Raw genomic sequence first — 19,344 nt, forward strand, 5'->3', positions numbered from 1 at the left:
CAGAAGAGAAAATGGGAATTCTTTCCCTTGGAAATGGAAAAAAAAAGTCAGAAAACAAAACATCAAATATATAAGCAGAGCAATTTACCTAGTGCAGATGTCAAATCAGATCATGAAGATATCAGATGAGCAAAGTCTTCACAAACAAGTTTCAGGGAATAAAGATTGCACTGAATAATCTGTTTAAACTAAATTTATATTGTTTCCACATTGAATAATAGATCTCAGGACACTGAGTTGACACTGATTGACAAAAATCACTGATGCATAATAAATAACTAAAAAGAACCTAGCAATTTTGTGGATAACTAATGGCACAAGAAAGTTAAAATTGTGGCAGAGTAGTGATATCCTCCCATCTCATCAGACAGATAATGGTTTGTGTTTGTGGTGGTCAACTCTGTAACCCCACTCCACTGCAACTTGCCATGGCAGAATCCACTCCATCAGGTGCAGTGGAAGACAATGGGCTGAGAAGACTCTTCCCTGCATGGTAGATTCCAACCATTTGTTATGCAGACTCTAATCCCTAGGCAGCCACTGAGGCAGAACGCAGGTTGGCTGACAGTTGGAAGATGTTTGACCAGTGGGACACAATGGTTCCTCCCTCCCTCCCTTAATTAGATCCTGCAGCACCCTTCTGGATTTGTTCGGTTTTTAATCCCACTTTACCTGATTGCCTGGGTCTGCTCTGGGTATCAATAAGCCAAGGAGAAAGTGAGGACTGCAGATGCTGGCGATCAGAGCTGAAAATGTGTTGCTGGAAAAGCGCAGCAGGTCAGGCAGCATCCAAGGAGCAGGAGAGTCGAGGTTTCGTGCATGAGCCCTAACAACGGTATGTATCCAATGTTCTTTATTATTGCAAATGACACCACACAAAAACTGCAAAAAAAACCTTATCCTTACAATGCTTATTACAATCCTTATAATCACAAGTGAACTGGTTTACATGGACTCGCCTGAGATCCAGACCAATACAGGTGATCAGTCTATTCTAACCCAACTACCAGCTACTGATTAAATGACTCCCTAATCTAGCTAACTATGCTGTAAGGCAAATTTTCATCACATTCCTTCTATACGGACAAGGCTGTGAGTTCAAACCTTGACACTATCCAGTCTCCAGCAAATGATCACTTTGACCACTGGCAAAAATCACAAATGTGTCATATTTTCCCTGGCTAGTCTGATTAATTGCTCATCAAGATTGCTTTTATGTCCCTGGAAAGAGGCTTATTTCTTGAGCTCTTTTAACAAACTTTGACCAGCTTATTTAGGTGGTTTATATTAGCTATTTCCTTGCAGCTTTTGTGTAATCTAATCATGATATTTAACACAGCCCAACTCTAATCAAATACTTGAACCGATAAATTACCCACATTATCATAACTGATTCACTGTGTGCTTTAAACAGTACTTCAGTCATACACTGTGACAGTTTTACCACTGCTGAATTTACAGCACTTTAAGCACACACATTCCTTTAGCAAAACAGAGAAACACATTAAAACCAGTGACCTTTCTAATCATTAGGTCATCAACAGGCTTCATACGTTTTATCTTGTTCATGCAAATTTTAAGTTAACATCTACAATTTCTCAAACATAACTGCGGTCACCCGGGTTTTGTTAATGTTCATGAGAAAACAGGACAGCTCTTTTCAGAGTTCAGGCATGGGCAAAATGTATAGAGACCAGACTGCCCAAATGTCAGGGTCCTTTCATCAATCACTCTGGCTCAGTCCAAAGGAACGCAAAACATGACATTTTGCACTGCCTCCTTTGCATGAATTGCCAGGACAGTTACATATTTACACATCATTCACCCTTTGGGTAAATAGAACAAAGAACTACATTTGCCGGACATCTGAAACAAAAACTGAAATTGCTGGAGAAATTCAGCAGATCTGACAGCAACTATGGGGACAGAAGCAGAGTAAATGCTTTCAAATCCAGTGACTCTTTGTCAGAACAGGCTTCAGCTTAAGGCATGGCTTCATATTTATGTTAGGATTTACTCCCTCTGCCTTAAACTCTTCCAAGATGCCCACAGGGAAGCTACTTGCCAAAGCTGATAGCTTGGTTAAAAACTGAAAGAACTGCAGATGCTGTAAATCAGAAACAAAAACAGAAATTGCTGGAAAAGCTCAGCAGATCTGGCAGCATCTATGGACAGAGATCAGAGTTAAAGTTTCAGGTCGAGTGACCCTTCCTCAGAACCTGAGCGTTTGGTTCCTGGTTGCAAGAATGGGCCTGGGAGCCAAATCCTTTTGAAGCTTTCGTTATTGCCATGAGATAGCATGGATCAGAAAAAGCCATTGGACAGACTATGTAATGACAGGGAAAAACTGAGACATTTTGCTCTCATTATCACAGTGCTTGTAGACAGTGGTGTAGGCTGAAAATAACAGGCTTACGATGACACAAAAACCAAGAAGTAGACTAACTCTCCTCACCCAGGTAAGGGACATGTTGATCTGTGGGATGCAAAACAGTAGCAAATGCAAATTAGCACATAATTAAAAGTCTTTGACAGAAATTTGAAGCTCTAATTTATTCATTCTAAAATTGCAGATTGAGTATACGAACAAAGTTAAAAGGTTGGAAGTGTGATGTCAGAGGTTGAACTTCAAGAAAATTTTCTTTTAACAGAAAATAATGATACAATGCATTTAGTTAGCTACTTAGAGACTAGTGCCTGACATTACATCTTTGTTTTTATAAGATATATCTGTTGAGAAATGTTTAGAAAATCGGGTGATATTAGAATGATGAATGAATGTCGCTCATCATTATAAATTTGTAAACACCCAGCAGTTTGCAGAAAGACAATTTAAGTTCCACTTCTCCACAATCAGGATAATTTCCAACAATCCATCATTATACTGAGCAAAGCTAAGTCAAGTTCTCTGTTGCCCTGAAGCAACCATTTAATGCAATTTGAAAAATTGTTAATATTATTTTATTTGGAATTATTTCAATCTCTTCCATTGGGACCGGTATATAAGGTCATGGCAGTTGCTGGTAATACGATAATTATGGCTCTGATATGACATGCAAACCTACAGACTCAGAAATGAGCCATAGGCTGTGGAGTCTGACTCCTGTTGGGAATTAATTATTTTGGAGGCCTTTTAAAACTTGTGTCAGCAGCATTTTGTTTGTGCTAGTCATGCCATTCATTCTTCAATTCGTTATTATTGAGAAGCAAGTCTTTTTTAAATGTGGCAACATTCAGAATAGGGTCACTTATGCAAATACAATTTAGATGGAATTTTCAAGCATACCCTTTACAATATTTAGAATAAAACATTTTGATACATGATGGGTGTAGTATGCTTAGGAAGAAGAGTGTGCCTTTGGACATTACAATGTCAAAGCTCTCCACTACTGAGATTTTTCTTGTGATATTTCTGATTGTTGACAGACTAATTTGAAACTTTTTGCAAATATTTATCATATCATTCATTCTACTTGCGTCATAAGACCACCAGAATGGTGGTTAGTGAGTTATATGGAGTGTTTACCTTGACGAGAAGTCAAAGAGCTTTGATAGCAGTTTACAAAATCCTGAGGGGTCTGAATAGAATAATCAGAGAAACACCATTTGCAAGTGCATAAGGATAAAGAACAAGGGGGCACAGATTTAAAGTGATTTACAAAAGAAACAAATATGATTTGAGAAAAATATTTTTTTTACAATGAATAATTAGGCTTTGGAATGCCATGCCTTGGAAATAAGTGGAGAGAGGTTCAATCAAGGCATTAGATGATTATTTGAATAGAAACAATGTGGGGTTTTGTGGCACAATGGTAGTGTCCCTATATTTGAGCTGGGACGCCTGGGTTCAAGTTTCACCTGCTTCAGAGTTATATAACAACATCTTGGAACACATTGATTAGAAAGTTTATAAATCAGCAATGTGTAGGGTTACAGGTAAGACAAGAGAATGACACAAAGCCATAATACTCATTTGGAGAGTTGGGTAGGCACAATTCCTTCTCATCATAACAATTCTGTGATTCTCATTGAGCAATCCCGAAGTTGCTACATCAGTGGGGTAGTGCTCCCCACTGGTTGTTCCATTGTGATGGACGAGTTTCATACTCCATAGAATGAGAATATTTGTTTGTTTTAGACAACTGCACTGTCATTAACATTGTAAAGGACACTATAACAGCTTACAAACAGAACAAAAAAAACCCACTTCTGCTTAATTTCCTGCAAAATGTAACACTTTCCTTTTGCTTAACCCTCTTCATGGCTCTGTTCCACAGTCAATTTTAATGTCACATTTATACCTTTTGCTACTTATATATCCTTTGATCAGTCAATCAGTCACCTGACAAAGGAGCAGTACACTAGAAGCTTGTGATTTCAAATAAACGTGTTGAACTTTAACCTGGTGTGGTGTGACCTCTGACTGAATTTCACGACAATAGATTGCTCAATATAGTGACATGAAGCAATATGGGGTCTGTATGGGAAAATAACAGTGACGTAGATGATGGTTTACAATCTCAAATGATGAAGCAGGCTCCAGGAATTGAATGGTCTTCTCCTGTTCCTGTATTCCTATCTTATCCAGTTGGTCCAAGGCCCAACTAGTGAAAATGCATTATCTACAAAAGTTGCAGCTGTAGTTCTACATCTCTTTGCTCATCACATCAGAATGAAGATTTGTTAGCACTGCTGCCTCACAGCGCCTCAGACCCAGGTTCAATTCCCGCCTCAGGTGACTGACTGTGTGGAGTTTGCACGTTCTCCCCGTGTCTGCGTGGGTTTCCTCCGGGTGCTCCGGTTTCCTCCCACAGTCACAAAGATGTGCGGGTCAGGTGAATTGGCCATTCTAAATTGCCCGTAGTGTTAGGTAAGGGGTAAATGTAGGGGTATGGGTGGGTTGCACTTCGGCGGGTCAGTGTGGACTTGTTGGGCCGAAGGGCCTGTTTCCACACTGTAAGTAATCTAATCTAATCTATTGGGCTGTTTAACCAGCAACATTACTATCTTAGAGAGAGTAATAATCACAGTTCAATAATTTGAACTGGAATCCAGGTCTGTTCATTTAATTCGGTATCTTCTACTAACAGAATTCAACAATAGGAATTTTGAAGTTACAACTGTTGTGAGAGAAATTACCAGAGGGCACCCACGTTTAAGGCAACTGAAGGGAAACTATCTCGTCCAGAGTTGGTGTCCGGTCAGTGAAGAATCTTATAGAATGCGCAGGGACAGACATAATGTAGGTCAGATGAGTAGGAAAAAGATGGCGCAACAAATGGAAGTTGATAACCATGATTAGGATCACAGTAAAAAACAGACTCTTTTGAAGATAGTTACTAGATCAACAGAGGAGGGGTTAAAAGGAAGATATATAAAAGCAGAAAGGCATAGCTTTGGCAAGAAAAAAATACTGCAACAGAAGTAGCAGCTGAATGAGGTTACTGACAGCAGTTGTATAAATAAAAAATATTATGAATTGATGAGGTTGGCTTGGAAACGTGGCTTCAGATGATCCAAAGTGACAGTTGCAAGGAGTGTAATTTTGAGGAAGAACAACATACCTTACTGAACCAAGTTACCTTGCCTTCAAGAAACAAGATGGTGCCGTTTATGATGAAAGTCAAGTTTTGTAACTTTTTGAGACATGAGGTGAGAGTTTTGAAACCATTAGACTCATGGAAAATTTGAACGTACTCTAATCTTTTTTTCTTAATTAAAACAATTTGAATAGCTGAATCTTTGAGCGCCATTTCTGAGCAAGGTTTGTACTAGTGACTGCTACCACAATGAAAAGCATTATTTGTTCTTTGTTCATAGGATGTGAGCATTGTTACCACAGCTGGCCTTTGGTGCCCACATCTAACTGTACTTGAGATGGCACTGGTGGGTTGTAGGCCACATGGTGCCAAGAGTTTGACAGAACTAGTTGGAAGGGAATTCCATGATTTTGACTCAACAACAATGATGGAACAGTGATATATTTCCATGTCAGGATGATGTGATATGTGGAGAAATTGCAGGTTCCCATTTACCCAATGCCCTTCAAAGTGTTTGGGGCCATAATTGTGGAATGTTCTGTCAAAAAAAAGTTCATGTTGATTGGGCATCTTGTAATTTGCACGTTACAGTTACAATTTACTGGCAGTAGGCACGGTATCCACCTGGCTAGTACTAAATTTCTCCCTGGATTATGCGAAGGTTCTCAAATGTTTTTGGAACAGCAAAAATCCAGGCAAGACTGAAGTATATGATCATTCTCCTGACTGGACTCTTCCAGATGAAGGACAGGCTTTGCAGAATTAGGACATCAGATACTTATCACTCAATACGCAGCCTCTGACTTGGTCTTGTAACCACAGTATTTATGTAGCTGGTCCAATTGTGCTTCAGGTCAAAGGCAACTCTCAGGATGTTGATGGTAGGGAATTCCATAAAGTAATGGGTAGATGGTTAGATTCTGTCTTATTGTAGGTAATATTTACGGGGTACAAGTGTTATCTGCTATTTAGGCTGCATCATGCTCTGAGGAGTTATAAATAAAACTGAAAACTGCAATTATCCATAAACTTCTGAATTACAATGAGCTGAGGTTCATTGATGAAGCAGCAGAAGGTGACTGGATCTAGAACACTAGTCTGAAGAACACTGACAGCAATGTACCCGAGAACAGTGGCCTGCAACAATCACAACCATTTTCCTTTATGCTAAGTATGAGTCCAGTCAATTGAGAGTTCCCCACTTACGAATTCCTCCTGACTTCAATTTAACTAAGGTTCTTTGATGCCATACTCAATATTGCCTTGATGTTTAGGACAAATGCCCTCATCTCACCGCACCACTGCATTTCAGTTCTCTCCTCCAATCTGGGTCAAGGTTGGAACAAATCAGATGTCACACAACCTTGGTCGAATCCACACGCAGAATCTGTGTTCAGATTGCTGATGAAAAGGTGCCATTGATGACTCTTTCTATTGCTTTGATGATGGCAGGGGTAAACAAATACGGCAGCAATTGATCAAGTGCTCACAAAACTGTAATATTGACAAGATACCAGTGCTGTATCATTCATTTTTATTCTTCAACATTTACAGAAGACATTTTGTCCTAAATATATTTGATGTTTTTATACAAAAGGAACTGCCACAAAGCTTACAATATACAAAATAAAATAATTTTGATGTTATACATTGTCTTTATGAACCAAGCCTACAGTTGATTTGTGTTGCACAGTAGGGATGGACTGCATAATGTCATAAGCTCAAAAACTTTAATCTTGATCATGAGACCAGAAGATATCAGAGCAGAATTAAAATCAGGAAATTCAGAACATTTCTCTTCTCAAAGTGGCTATTTCAGTTAAATCACGCTTTATTCATAATTCAAAGAGCAGCATTCTATGAATAATGGTAACAGCCTTCAATGTAAATTAGGATTCAGCCAACAATAAAATGTTTAAGTAAAAATAAAAATATTCATTTCCAAGATTATCTGAACAGTCACCCTGACAGGGCAGCAGTTTCAAGAGGATGAGCTAGGTACAGTACAGGAGCCACTTAATCCATTTCACAGGCTTCATTCGTGGCAAGAACTGCTATGGCAGCATCCGGGTCCAAAACAAATTAAACTTTCAGGCTTTAATTGTACAGTATATTGACAAACTCATTGAAAAATAATTGTTTTAACAGAATATCTGGTTTAATCATTTTCCCGTTCTTACAATGCATAGCAGTAACATGTAAGCTAATCATATTAGATAATCTAATTAATAATTAATTTATATCAAGCAGAAAAACATCTAAGTGTCAAGCAAAACTTCTGCAGAATTATCTGGTCACAAATAGATCACACTTGTGTAGAGATCTTGAGCTAAAGGGAAATGTTATTCATGCAAAAAATAACTTGTTAATTTAGATGAAGTAGCATACATTTAACTGAGAAAGTTTTAAAAATGTATTATGTACATTTTATATTTGTTTAGTAGTCTGCTTGTTAGTCTCTCACTTTGATATAGATGAATAGTGTATTCAGAACACCATGTACAATGATGAATTACAACTAACAACAGCAATTGAGAAATTAAGACAGTTTTGTGCTATACGGAACATGCCTAGAATAAACCTAAGCTCAAGCACTACAGTGTGCTAAACTAAACGATTTTACTAAGCAACGCTGTACATTTGAAATGGCATTACAGTATTGACATAATACATGGACACGTGATTTATTGAGTTGTGGTTCTATTTTTGTCATTTTGGTCAATGGCTACAGGTAGACTCCATTAACATCATTATTTCCAAGCTTTTCATTTACACTAATAATCTCAAGGTTCCAACTACTTGGGTAGTATCTGAAATTTCTAATTTTTATCTGCAATCTGGGACAGGTACACTATATATGCACCCCTGCCCAGCCAAGACTTCCCAATGCCTCCCAACGCCTAACCCACCCCATGCCCAACCAATTCACTTTATCGCATTGATCAGCTCAACTGAAAAGCACGGATTTGAAATCTTTGCTTCATTACTGACAGGACCTAAGAAGACTGAATGGTAAACGAATTGAATCATAAGCTTCATACTTCCAGCAAGTACTATAATTGCCTTGAATGAATTCAAGATAGCCAGCAAATTGGACCAAATACAATGCAACAGATTAGACATTAAATAAAATTGTGGACTGTGGGAAAAAGAACAGCATGATTAAGATGACATACTGTGCTAGCAAAAGTAGAAATCGATTACTTTGAGATCCACAAATTAAACTGATGAAAAGCAAACAAATTGAGCTGCACCTCAACAACAGAACTGATCACTAAAATAGTCAATGTTATTAACAACTGCAGAACAACTCCCACACTGCTTCTGGAACCTACCAACTATTAACAAAATTCTGACTCATGATCAAGTTCATAAAATTTCTTGCAAAATGTGTTATTTCCCACATAATTCAAGATAGAGTAAACCAGTTAAAACAAATCACATCACTCAGATCTCATTTTAATTTATGAATCTGTCAGTGTCTTTCTCATGAATCCTCCATGCACTTAACAAGCCTTCAGGTGCTAATTAACATTTGAAGACTCACTGAATCAATACCAAAATTTCAACAGTTTTTTTTGTTTTTGAATTATCCACTGGACAATTTCTCTTCCCCATTAATTCAAATGCATTTGATATCAAATCTAAGTCACCTTCACTATGCATAAAAGATAATGAGAAGAAAAAACACCATCAGTTCCCTGGATCCAAATTTATAACAAAGTGATATTATTTTACCAATGTATTGCCAATAATTCAAAATTATGAAAGCTAACTTTTCCTAGAATATAACCATCCATCTTAGTTCATCCAAACTGGTCTAAATGTTTAGACGCACAACTCCTAAGATATGAAACCATTCTATTTGAATACAATGATTCAATTTCTACATTAGAAACTTTAATTTTTTTTATGATGCTCATGTTAAACTCTCTGGCCTTGAGAATTTATTCCCATTTGGTAATGCTGTATCTCATTCCCATTTATTAAGATGGCACTCATATACATGTTACTCTAGTTGCTTGAGCTACTCACAAAAACAAAGGATAACTGAGATTTGCCTCACTTTAAAGACAAATAATTGAATACTGATGCCAATTGACAACAGGACACAATTCTTGTAAAGCCCAACCAATTAATCAAAGCTTCTTTCAAAATCCAATCACTGTTCAACTGTCAATAAAAACATGAATCAAATGTTATAGCAGCAGTGCTCCTTTCTAAGTACATGAATCATTGACTTGCAAAACTGAGAGAATGCTCTTGAGAACACAAATATTGGTTCACAAAGCTAATCTTACCTCACAGCTGCAACATCTGTATCAATGGCAAATGAGAAGATGGCAGTTGATGGAGAAGAACTAAGTAAAGATTCTGCTTAAATATTCCAACTTTTCCATTAACTTCTTTGGGATAATATGAATGCCATGGCTTAAAAAAATGTGGGGTTATTGATTCCATTCAACAAGTTTAGGAAAAAACTGTAAATACAAAACTGCTCACATCATTTCTACTACTCAGAATTGATTTTTAAAAATAATATTAACTGAAGGAAATAAATTCCTCAGACTTAAATATTGTATAATTCTTTCTAATTTGAAAATGAGAAACTGTTTGCAAAACTCCTTGTCAACATTATGCTGATACAGCAGTTGAAACTCCTTGCCAGGAGTGAAATTGAAGATGGCTAAAGGGAAAATTTCCAATGTCAAATTAATTAGACAATTGCATTTTGATTGAGATCTAGAAAAGAAAATTTCTCAGCAAAACAAAAAATTGATACTGCTGAAAGGAGAAAAATATTTTGCATTCAGACGAAATTGGTGATGAGCTGTTTTCTTGAATCATTGCAGTTCTTCAGGTGTAGGTAAACCCACAGTGCTGTTAGGAAGGGATTCTAGGATTTTGATCCAATGACATTAACAGAATGATGATACAGTTCCAAGTTGGGATGGTTTGGAGGAGAACTTGTAAGTTTTGTTGTTCCCATATATCAGCTTGCCCTTACCCTTCTAGACGGTAGAGGTCAGAGTTTTGGAAGGTGTTAGGAAAACAGCTTTAATGAATTACTGACAGTGCATCTTGTAGATGATATGACTGCAGCCAGTATGCATCAGTGTTGAGGGGAGTAAAAGTTGAAGCTGGTGCATGTAATGCCAACCAGACAGGTTTTGCACTTCTCTGGGGTTTTTCAAGCTGCAATCACCCAGGCAAGTGGAGAGAATATTCCATCAGGCTCCAGACCTGTGTCTTGTGAAGTGAGCAGGCTTTGGAAAGTCATGTTGAGTTACTTATTATGGAATTCCTAGCCCCTCTCAAACAGACAGGAAAGACAACTACTTTTTCTGAAATGGTGAATAATCCTGATAGAATCAGCTTTGCATATTTACCTTTTTTCAAGCCTGCCTAATGTCATTTTTGGAATGCTGGATAAAAACAGACACACACTTTAGAAAATTCCCAGGAAATACTTTATGCAAAAAATTCTACCTGTAATTCACTGTTTCCAGTTTATAATTGAGGAGATTGGGGAAAGAGTAGAACTCAAGCTGTGTACCTTGTGCACCGAGCAAATTACCACAGAATGAATAAAATCAGGGAATCGAACATGTGGCTCAAAGATCGAGAGAGAGAGAAAAATGCACTTTGATTCATGGGACACCCACACCAGTAATAGGGAAAAGAGACATTTACTGATCATCAACGGGACCAGTGTGCTGACAAGCCATAACTAAGACATTAGAGAGCTTTAAACTAAATAGGTTTACAGCGGGAGGGGGGTTTCCATGACGGAGATTTGAAGAGTTAACAGAAAAGGAAAGGCAATTGTACAGGATAGAATGCAAGTAATGACAACCAGTGTGTGAAAGGAAGAGACAGAATGAAAATATGAGTACACCATCTACCCTTTCATTCCTGAGCTTAACAAGAATCTTGCTATTTCCATGATAAATATACTTAATGAGCACACCTTCAGACATTTAAGGATGTAATAAACAGCATAGATGGAGAAATTAGTATGTGTAGCGTATTTAGATTTCCAAAAGGCATTCAATAAAGTGCCACACCAAAGATTACTACACAAGACAAGAGTTTATGATATCAGTGATGATACTGGCATGATTGCAAGAAACAGAGGCTGGATAAACAGATTATTTTCAGGTTGGCAAACAATAAATAGTAGCGTGCTGCAGGAATCAGATCTCAGGTCTAATACCTTCAATCTATATTAATGACAAGAATGCAGGAAAAGACTGTGTTACAGCCAATTTTGATACAAAGATAGGGATGAAATTAAACTGTGAGAAGTATAAAGAGTCTGCAGTGAAAGCAAAGTGCTGGAGAAAGTCAGCGGATCTGGCGGCATCTGTGGAGAGAGAAACAGAGTGAATGGTTCAAATTCGATATGTAGAGTAGCTTTTATTTGTCATTTCTATCATATACAAATGATACAGTAAACATGAGGCAGCGTTCCTCCATATGTCTCTTCTTTAAACAGTAATAGCTATACTGGACTCATAACGTTAACTCTTTTTATCTCTCCACAGATGCTGCCAGACCTGCTGATTTTCTCCAGCACGTTACTTTTATTTTAGATTTCCAGTATCAGCTTTACACAAGAGAGTCTGCAAATGGATATAGTCAGGTGAACGGTGTAGGCAAAAATTTGGCAGTGAGTTTAATGTGAAATATGAGATATGTCAACTTTGTAGGAAGGGTGTTCTTGTATGTGAATCACAGGAAGTTGGAATTACAGAAGTTCAGCATGCAGGTAATTAGGAATGTAAGTAGAATGTTGGCCTATAATGCAAGGGGGATGGGGAGTATGGAAGTAATGCTCCAACTGTGCAGCACATTAGTCACTACACTTGAAGTAGAGAACAATTTTTAATATTCTTATCCAAATAAGGATAAAGTATATAGTTGTATTGGAAGTTGATCAGAGAAGATTCACTGGGCTGACTATGGATGAAGGAATTATCTTAAGAGGAATGACTTTTTTTTTAGCAGTTTAGAAGAATTAGGCAATATCTTAATGGACCAAAAAAATGGCTGGACAGAGAACGTACTGAGATGATGTGAGGTATTGCATTTTAGTAAGGCAAACCAGTGCAGAGACTTATACAGTGAATGGTAGAATGGTGTTGACGAACAGAGACTTGAGGATGCAGGTGCATAGACAGGGTTGTGAAGGCAGCATTTGGCATGCTTGCCTTCATTGGTCCAAACTTTGAGTACTGGTATTGGGACATTGTGTTGCTGCTGTACAAAACATTGGTGAGAATATTGCATATGATTCTAGTCACCCTTCTGTAGAAAGATTATTGTAAAACTTAAGGTGGTGCAGAAAAGATTTCCAAGCATGTTGCCAGGACTGGAGGGTTTGAGTTATAAGTATAGGCTGGGGAATTTTTCCCTGGAGCATTGGAGACTGAAGGGTGACATAAAAGAGGTTTACAAATTCATGAGGGAGGATGTATAGGGTGAAGAACCAAGATCTTTTTCCAAGGGTGGGGAGTACAAAATTAAAAGGCATAGGTTTAAGGTGAGTATGGAAAGTGTTAGAAAGGACCAAAGGGGCAGCTTTTTCACACAGAAGGTGGTGGATTTATCAAACGAGCTGCCAGAGGAAATGGTGGAAGCGGGTACAATTATCAACATTTAAAAGGCATCTAGGTGGATACAGGAATGTTTGAAGGGGACATTGGGTCAAATGCTGGCAAATGGGACTAGGTCAGATTGGGATGTCTGGTCAGCACAGATGAGTTAGACAAAAGGGTCTGTTTCCATGCAATATGACTCGAAGGGTTAATGGGGAAAGTGAGAAATGTGGTGTATGTTATCCAATAGTCAAGTGTATAACACCACAACATTTTCAAACTATTTTACAGTCAATCTGATTATTGCTGAGAGAGAAAAAAAATTGCCAAGGAATTCACATTTCAGCATTTGTGGGAACACTGCTTTATAGTTGCCCAATAAAAGCAACAGAGATCTACCCATGAATGAGTTGGACCGTAGGGTCTATTTCCATGTTCTACAGCTCTATGATTGTATGCCATTGTCTGAACAGGTAAAGGATATCAGAAGGCTTCAGTTTAGCAACTGTGCTTTCAAAAATGAGCTACTAAATGGCACTTCAGCAAGATCAGAAGTGACAAATTCCAGTCATTCATGAAATTAGGAATCCTTGATGTTTATGAGACTGAGAATAATAATACATCACTAAAGCCATCTCAAGGCGATAAACTGTAGTGTTTCCAGACAACTGCAAATTAATTGCAATCAACTATTTTGGGAAGAACTTTATTCTCAGTTCAGTGTGTCAGTTGGGGAGTCAGGGTTTGGGTTTGGGTGTGGGAGCATGGGGGTGTTGTGAGGCGAGATTCAGGGTGTGGGGGGGGTCAGGGTGTGGGGGGGTCTGGCTATATGGGGTGGGTCAGGGTGTGTGAGAGGGTCATCATGTGGAGTGGACAAGGTGTGTGCATGGACGTGAGTCAGTTTCTGTGTGGAGGGGTGTCAGGTTGTCTGTGGAGGGGGCTGGGTGTGCAGGGTCGGTCGGATTGTGTGAGGGTGTGTTGGGGTAGGTCGGGGTGTGTGAATGTGTCGCATGGTGTGTCGGTGTAGATTGGCTTTTGTGTGCATCAGGGGTGGATCGGGTGTGTGCGCGTGGGGGGGGGGGTCAGAGTGTGCATGGGGAGATCGGGGTGTGTATGGGAGTGGTCAGGATGTGTGGGGTTGTATATGGGGTGTGGGTGTGCATGGCGGGTGGAGGCATGTGTGTATTGAGGAGTGGTGGGTTGGGGTGGTGTGTGGTGGTGGGGGGGTGGGGGTGGCGTATGGGTGAGGGCGGGTGGTGTGTGTGTGGGGAATGGGGGGTGGCTGTATGTGGGGGGGGGGGGGGGAGTGTTTATGGGGAATGTGTATGGGGGTGGGTTGTGTGTGGGGGGGTTATGTGGGTGTAGTGTGTGGGGGGGGTGAGGTGTGTGTGGAGGGGTTCGGGGTGGTGTAAGGGGGAGGGCGGGTGGTGTGTGTGGGGAATACGGGGAGGGTGGATGTATGTTGGGGGGTGGGGGAGTGTGTATGGGGAACGTGTGTATGGGGGTGGGTGTGTCTGTGTGGGGGGTTTATGTGGGAGTAGAAGTGTGTGGGGGGGTCAGGGTGGTGTGTGGGGGGGGTCAGGGTGGTGTGTGGGAGTGGGATGGTGTGTGGGGGGAATGGGGAGGGTGGAGTATGTATGGGGAATGTGTATGGGAATGTGTATGTGTTGGGGGTGCGAGAGGGGGTGGGGGAGGCGTGAGGGGAGGGCTTGAAGGGCGTGAGCGGGTGGCGGGGGCGTGAGGGGATGGGGGGGCGTGAGGGGATGGGGGGGGCGTGAGGGGATGGGGGGGGCGTGAGGGGATGGGGGGGGCGTGAGGGGATGGGGGGGGGCGTGAGGGGATGGGGGGGGCGTGAGGGGATGGGGGGGGCGTGAGGGGATGGGGGGGGCGTGAGGGGATGGGGGGGGCGTGAGGGGATGGGGGGGCGTGAGGGGATGGGGGGGCGTGAGGGGATGGGGGGGCGTGAGGGGATGGGGGGGGCGTGAGGGGATGGGGGGGGCGTGAGGGGATGGGGGGGGCGTGAGGGGATGGGGGGGCGTGAGGGGATGGGGGGGCGTGAGGGGATGGGGGGGCGTGAGGGGATGGGGGGGCGTGAGGGGATGGGGGAGCGTGAGGGGATGGGGGGGCGTGAGGGGATGGGGGGGCGTGAGGGGATGGGGGGGGCGTGAGGGGATGGGGGGGGCGTGAGGGGATGGGGGGGCGTGAGGGGATGGGGGGGCGTGAGGGGATGGGGGGGCGTGAGGGGATGGGGGGGGCGTGAGGGGATGGGGGGGGCGTGAGGGGATGGGGGGGTGTGAGGGGATGGGGGGGGTGTGAGGGGATGGGGGGGCGTGAGGGGATGGGGGGGCGTGAGGGGATGGGGGGGCGTGAGGGGATGGGGGGGCGTGAGGGGATGGGGGGGCGTGAGGGGATGGGGGGGCGTGAGGGGATGGGGGGGCGTGAGGGGATGGGGGGGCGTGAGGGGGCGGGGGGGCGTGAGGGGGCGTGAGGGGGCGGGGGGCGGGGGGCGTGAGGGGGCGGGGGGGGCGTGAGTGGGCGTGAGTGGGCGTGAGTGGGCGTGAGTGGGCGGGGGGGCGTGAGGGGGCGGGGGGGCGTGAGGGGGCGGGGGGGGCGGGGGGGGCGTGAGGGGCGGGGGCGGGGGGGCGGGGGGCGGGGGGCGTGAGGGGGCGGGGGGGTGTGAGTGGGCGGGGGGGCGTGAGTGGGCGGGGGGCGGGGGGGGCGTGAGGGGGCGGGGGGCGTGAGGGGGCGGGGGGGCGTGAGGGGAGGGCGAGAGCGAGTGGGGGGGCGGGAGGGGCGTGGGGAGGTGGGGGGGCGGGAGGGGCGTGGGGAGGTGGGGGGGCGTGGGGGGCGTGGGGAGGTGGGGGGGGCGTGGGGGGGGCATGGGGAGGTGGGGGGGGCGGGAGGGGCGTGGGGAGGTGGGGGGGCGGGAGGGGCGTGGGGAGGTGGGGGGGCGTAGGAGGGTGAGGGCTGTATGGGGCAGTGCATGAGGGTGGGGATGCATGAGGCTGGGGGGGTGCGTGGAGTGGGGTGTGCATGAGTGTGGGGGGTATATGATGGCGGGCGCATGAGGGTGGGGGGCCGCATGAGGGTGGGGGGGGGGCCGCATGTGGGTGGGGGTGCACATGTGGGTGGGGGTGCGTGTATTAGGGGGGTGTGAAGGTGGGGGGGTGTATGAGGGTTGGGTGGTATGTGATGGTGTGGGGTCTATGAGGGTGAGGGTGAGGGTGAGGGTGAGGGTGGGTGAGGGTGAGGGTGAGGGTGGGTGAGGGTGAGGGTGAGGGTGGGTGAGGGTGAGGGTGGGTGAGGGTGAGGGTGGGTGAGGGTGGGGGTGGGTGAGGGTGGGGGTGGGGGTGGGGGTGGGGGTGGGTGAGGGTGAGGGTAGGGGTGGGGGAGGGGGAGGGTGGGGGTGGGGGTGGGGGTGGGTGAGGGTGGGGGTGGGTGAGGGTGAGGGTAGGGGTGGGAGAGTATGGGGGGGGGGGGGGGGAGTTGTGTGGGCTGGGAGTGAAGTGGGTCAGAGCTCAGAGTGGTCTCAGTGCGGTGTTGCCTCTCTCCCAGCCCCCCCGGCCCCGGCCCGGTGTGGTCAGGCCCCGGTACCTACCCCCGGCCTCCCCCGAAGCTGCTGTACTGCTGCTGCCGCTCATCGTAACTGTCGAAATCCGCCATGTCCCCGCTCGAGACAGGCCACGGCTGCTAGGACCCCGGCACCATGACAACCGCGGCTGTCCCAGACCGTGCCGGCAGCAATCTCCCTCAGGGACGATTCCAAACAACCAGCCCCGTACAATCACATTCTGTTGTTTCCAAACTCAACTGAACCAATTTGATATATTACTGTTGATCGATAGCTCGTCTAATCTCACAAACAATATTGAGGCAGATAAGTGAGGGAGAAAGAGACAGTCGCCATGCGTCATGACCTTGTCTGTGTGAGGACCCCGGGAAAGCATGGCAGAAGAGGGTGAGATGGACCGAGAGGCCGCGCCGCAGAAATCCGTCATTTTACAGCAAAACCGCCGCTTCCTCGACTTCTTCTGGGACATCGGCAAAGACAATCAAAACTTGCGGCTGCAAGGAATCCAGGGTCTATTGGATTATCTCAGCAAACCAGAGAGCCAGGTGAGGGGGAGATATTAGAGGGAGGGTATGGGGGAGGGGGGATTAGTGAAGGGACATGGGGGTGGAGGAAAGGTGTTGAGTGAGGGGAAGCAGATTGAGGGGGAAGGGGACAGAGGTGAGCGGTCGGGGCTGGGGGAAAGGGCTGCGATGAGGAGAAGTAGGTGCGGGGGAGGGGCTGGGGATGTGGAGTTGCTGGGGGTTTAGGGATAAGGGTTAAAGTTGAAAGGGGGTGGCGTCGGGAGGTCGGAATGGGGGAGCGGACTGAGGCATGGGATGGGAGAATTGGTTGTGTGGGAGGGAATGGGGGTGGGGTTGAAGGAGGGGGTGTAAGGTGGGAGAGGAGAATGGGTGAGGGGAGGGGGAATGGGTGAGGGGAGGGGGAATGGGTGGAGAAGATTGGTTGAAAGGGGAAGGGGGCATGAGGTGGAGGAGGGGCATGGGGTGTGGGTGGGGAATATGGGGGGAGGGGGTGTGAGTGGAGGAGGAACATGGGGTGTGGGTGGGGAAGATGGGTGGGGAAGATGGGTGGAAAGGGGGAGGGGGCGTGGGTGGGGAAGATGGGGTGTGGGTGGGGAAAATGGGGGAGGGGATGTGGGGGGAGGAGGAGTATGAGGTGTGGGTGGGGAAGATGGGTGGAAAGGGGGAGGGGTCGTGGGGTGGAGGAGGAGCATGGGGTGTGGGTGGGGAAGGTGGGTGGAAAGGGGAGGAGGAGCATGAGGTGTGGGGAGGAGGAGCATGGGGTGTGGGTGGGGAAGATGGGTGGGAAGGGGAGGGGGCATGGGGTGGTGGAGGAGCATGGGGTGTGGGTGGGGAAGATGGGTGGGAAGGGGAGGGGTGTGGGGTGTAGGTGGGGAAGATGGGTGCAAAGGGGGCGGGGTGTGGGGTGGAGGTGGGGCGTGGGTGGAAAGGGGGAGGGGCTGTGGGGTGGAGGAGGAGCATGGGGTGTGGGTGGGGAAGATGGGTGGGGTGTAGGTGGGGCGTGGATGGGGAAGATGGGTGCAAAGGGGGAGGGGTGTGGGGTGGAGGTGGGGCATGGGTGGGGAAGATGGGTGGAAAGGAGAGGGGGTGTGGGTGGGGAAGATGGGTGGAATGGAGGTGGGGGCGTGGGTGAAGGGTAAGGGTTGGGGTGAAGGGAAGGTGGGAGGCATGGGGAAGGTGTTAGAAGGGGGTAGGAGAAGGTGTTGGGGAGGAGGTGTTTCAGATGAAAGGGTGTGAAGAAAGGTGGTGGAGTGAAGTGGGAGGAGGAGTGGGTGAGAAGGAGGGTTGAGAGCGAGGGTGGAGGGAAGGGGATGAGTTGAGGGAGGTTTGGGGAAGGGGATGACATGGTAGGCAGGGTGAGGAAGTGGGGAATGGGAAAATATGGGGAGGGAAATGAGGGGAGGGAAAAGGAGTGAGGGGGAAGAGGAATGAGTAGGGAGGAGAGATGTGAAGAGGAATGGGGCGGTATGATATGGAGGAGGCGGGATGAGGGGAGGGTTTGGACGAAGCTGGGAGGGGGAGAGGTGATGAATGAGGGTGAGGGAAATAGAGGAATGGACAGAGTGAGTGGTATAGGAGGGGAAGGCCAATGGGGAGGGAGCTTTATGGGATGAGTGGGGATAAGGGTGTGAAAGGGGAGAGGAATGGGCAGTGTGGTGGAGTTGGGAGCATGTGGCGGAGGGTCAGATGGATGGGGTTAGGGAGGGGCATGGGAATTGGGGGAGTGTGAGGGTTGGGGGGAGGATGATGTAAAGACAGGCTGAAATCTGAGGGGGCTAAATGGAAGTAGAAGACGGAGCACATAGGGCAGGGGGATTGAAAGAAGAGAACTTGTTGCAGTTGGGAAGAAAGCTTGGTGTTTGTCAAGGGAGGAGGAGAGAGAGCCAGTTCAGAGAGGAGCAGGAGACTGAGCCTGATGGGGACATGAGTGAGTCTGGTGGGAATTGCAGGGAAGACAGAGACAGAGAATGCGAGTTGGTGAGGGAGTTGCAAGACTGATGAATGCAGGGAGCCGGAGAGAGGTGAGTAGAAGTGTGCCGAAATGGAAGGCTGAGATTGAGAGCAGCGTGAGGAGATTAGGGGAAAGCTGGGTAGGAGAGTTGAGAACT

At 45.6% G+C, this 19,344-nt stretch overlaps 2 protein-coding genes across 3 annotated transcripts in view; one reads left to right on the forward strand and one right to left on the reverse strand.

Moving 5' to 3' along the window:
• The window catches only part of LOC132830429 (eukaryotic translation initiation factor 4H-like), a 50,546-nt gene extending 33,726 nt beyond the window's left edge, over nucleotides 1–16,820 (reverse strand). For both annotated transcript variants that reach the window (XM_060848109.1, XM_060848110.1), the window contains exon 1: nucleotides 16,740–16,820. In XM_060848109.1, the coding sequence (XP_060704092.1) occupies nucleotides 16,740–16,804 (65 nt within the window). In that variant the 5' untranslated portion in view covers nucleotides 16,805–16,820. The remainder of the gene's footprint in view (nucleotides 1–16,739) is intronic.
• A 165-nt stretch (nucleotides 16,821–16,985) lies between these two features.
• The window catches only part of mybbp1a (MYB binding protein (P160) 1a), a 93,929-nt gene continuing 91,570 nt past the window's right edge, over nucleotides 16,986–19,344 (forward strand). Inside the window, exon 1 of the mRNA XM_060848179.1 lies at nucleotides 16,986–17,257. Coding sequence (XP_060704162.1) covers nucleotides 17,087–17,257 — 171 coding nt within the window. The 5' untranslated portion in view covers nucleotides 16,986–17,086. The remainder of the gene's footprint in view (nucleotides 17,258–19,344) is intronic.

The sequence above is a fragment of the Hemiscyllium ocellatum genome, chromosome 31 (genome assembly GCF_020745735.1).
Source record: "Hemiscyllium ocellatum isolate sHemOce1 chromosome 31, sHemOce1.pat.X.cur, whole genome shotgun sequence".
Lineage (NCBI taxonomy): Eukaryota > Metazoa > Chordata > Chondrichthyes > Orectolobiformes > Hemiscylliidae > Hemiscyllium > Hemiscyllium ocellatum.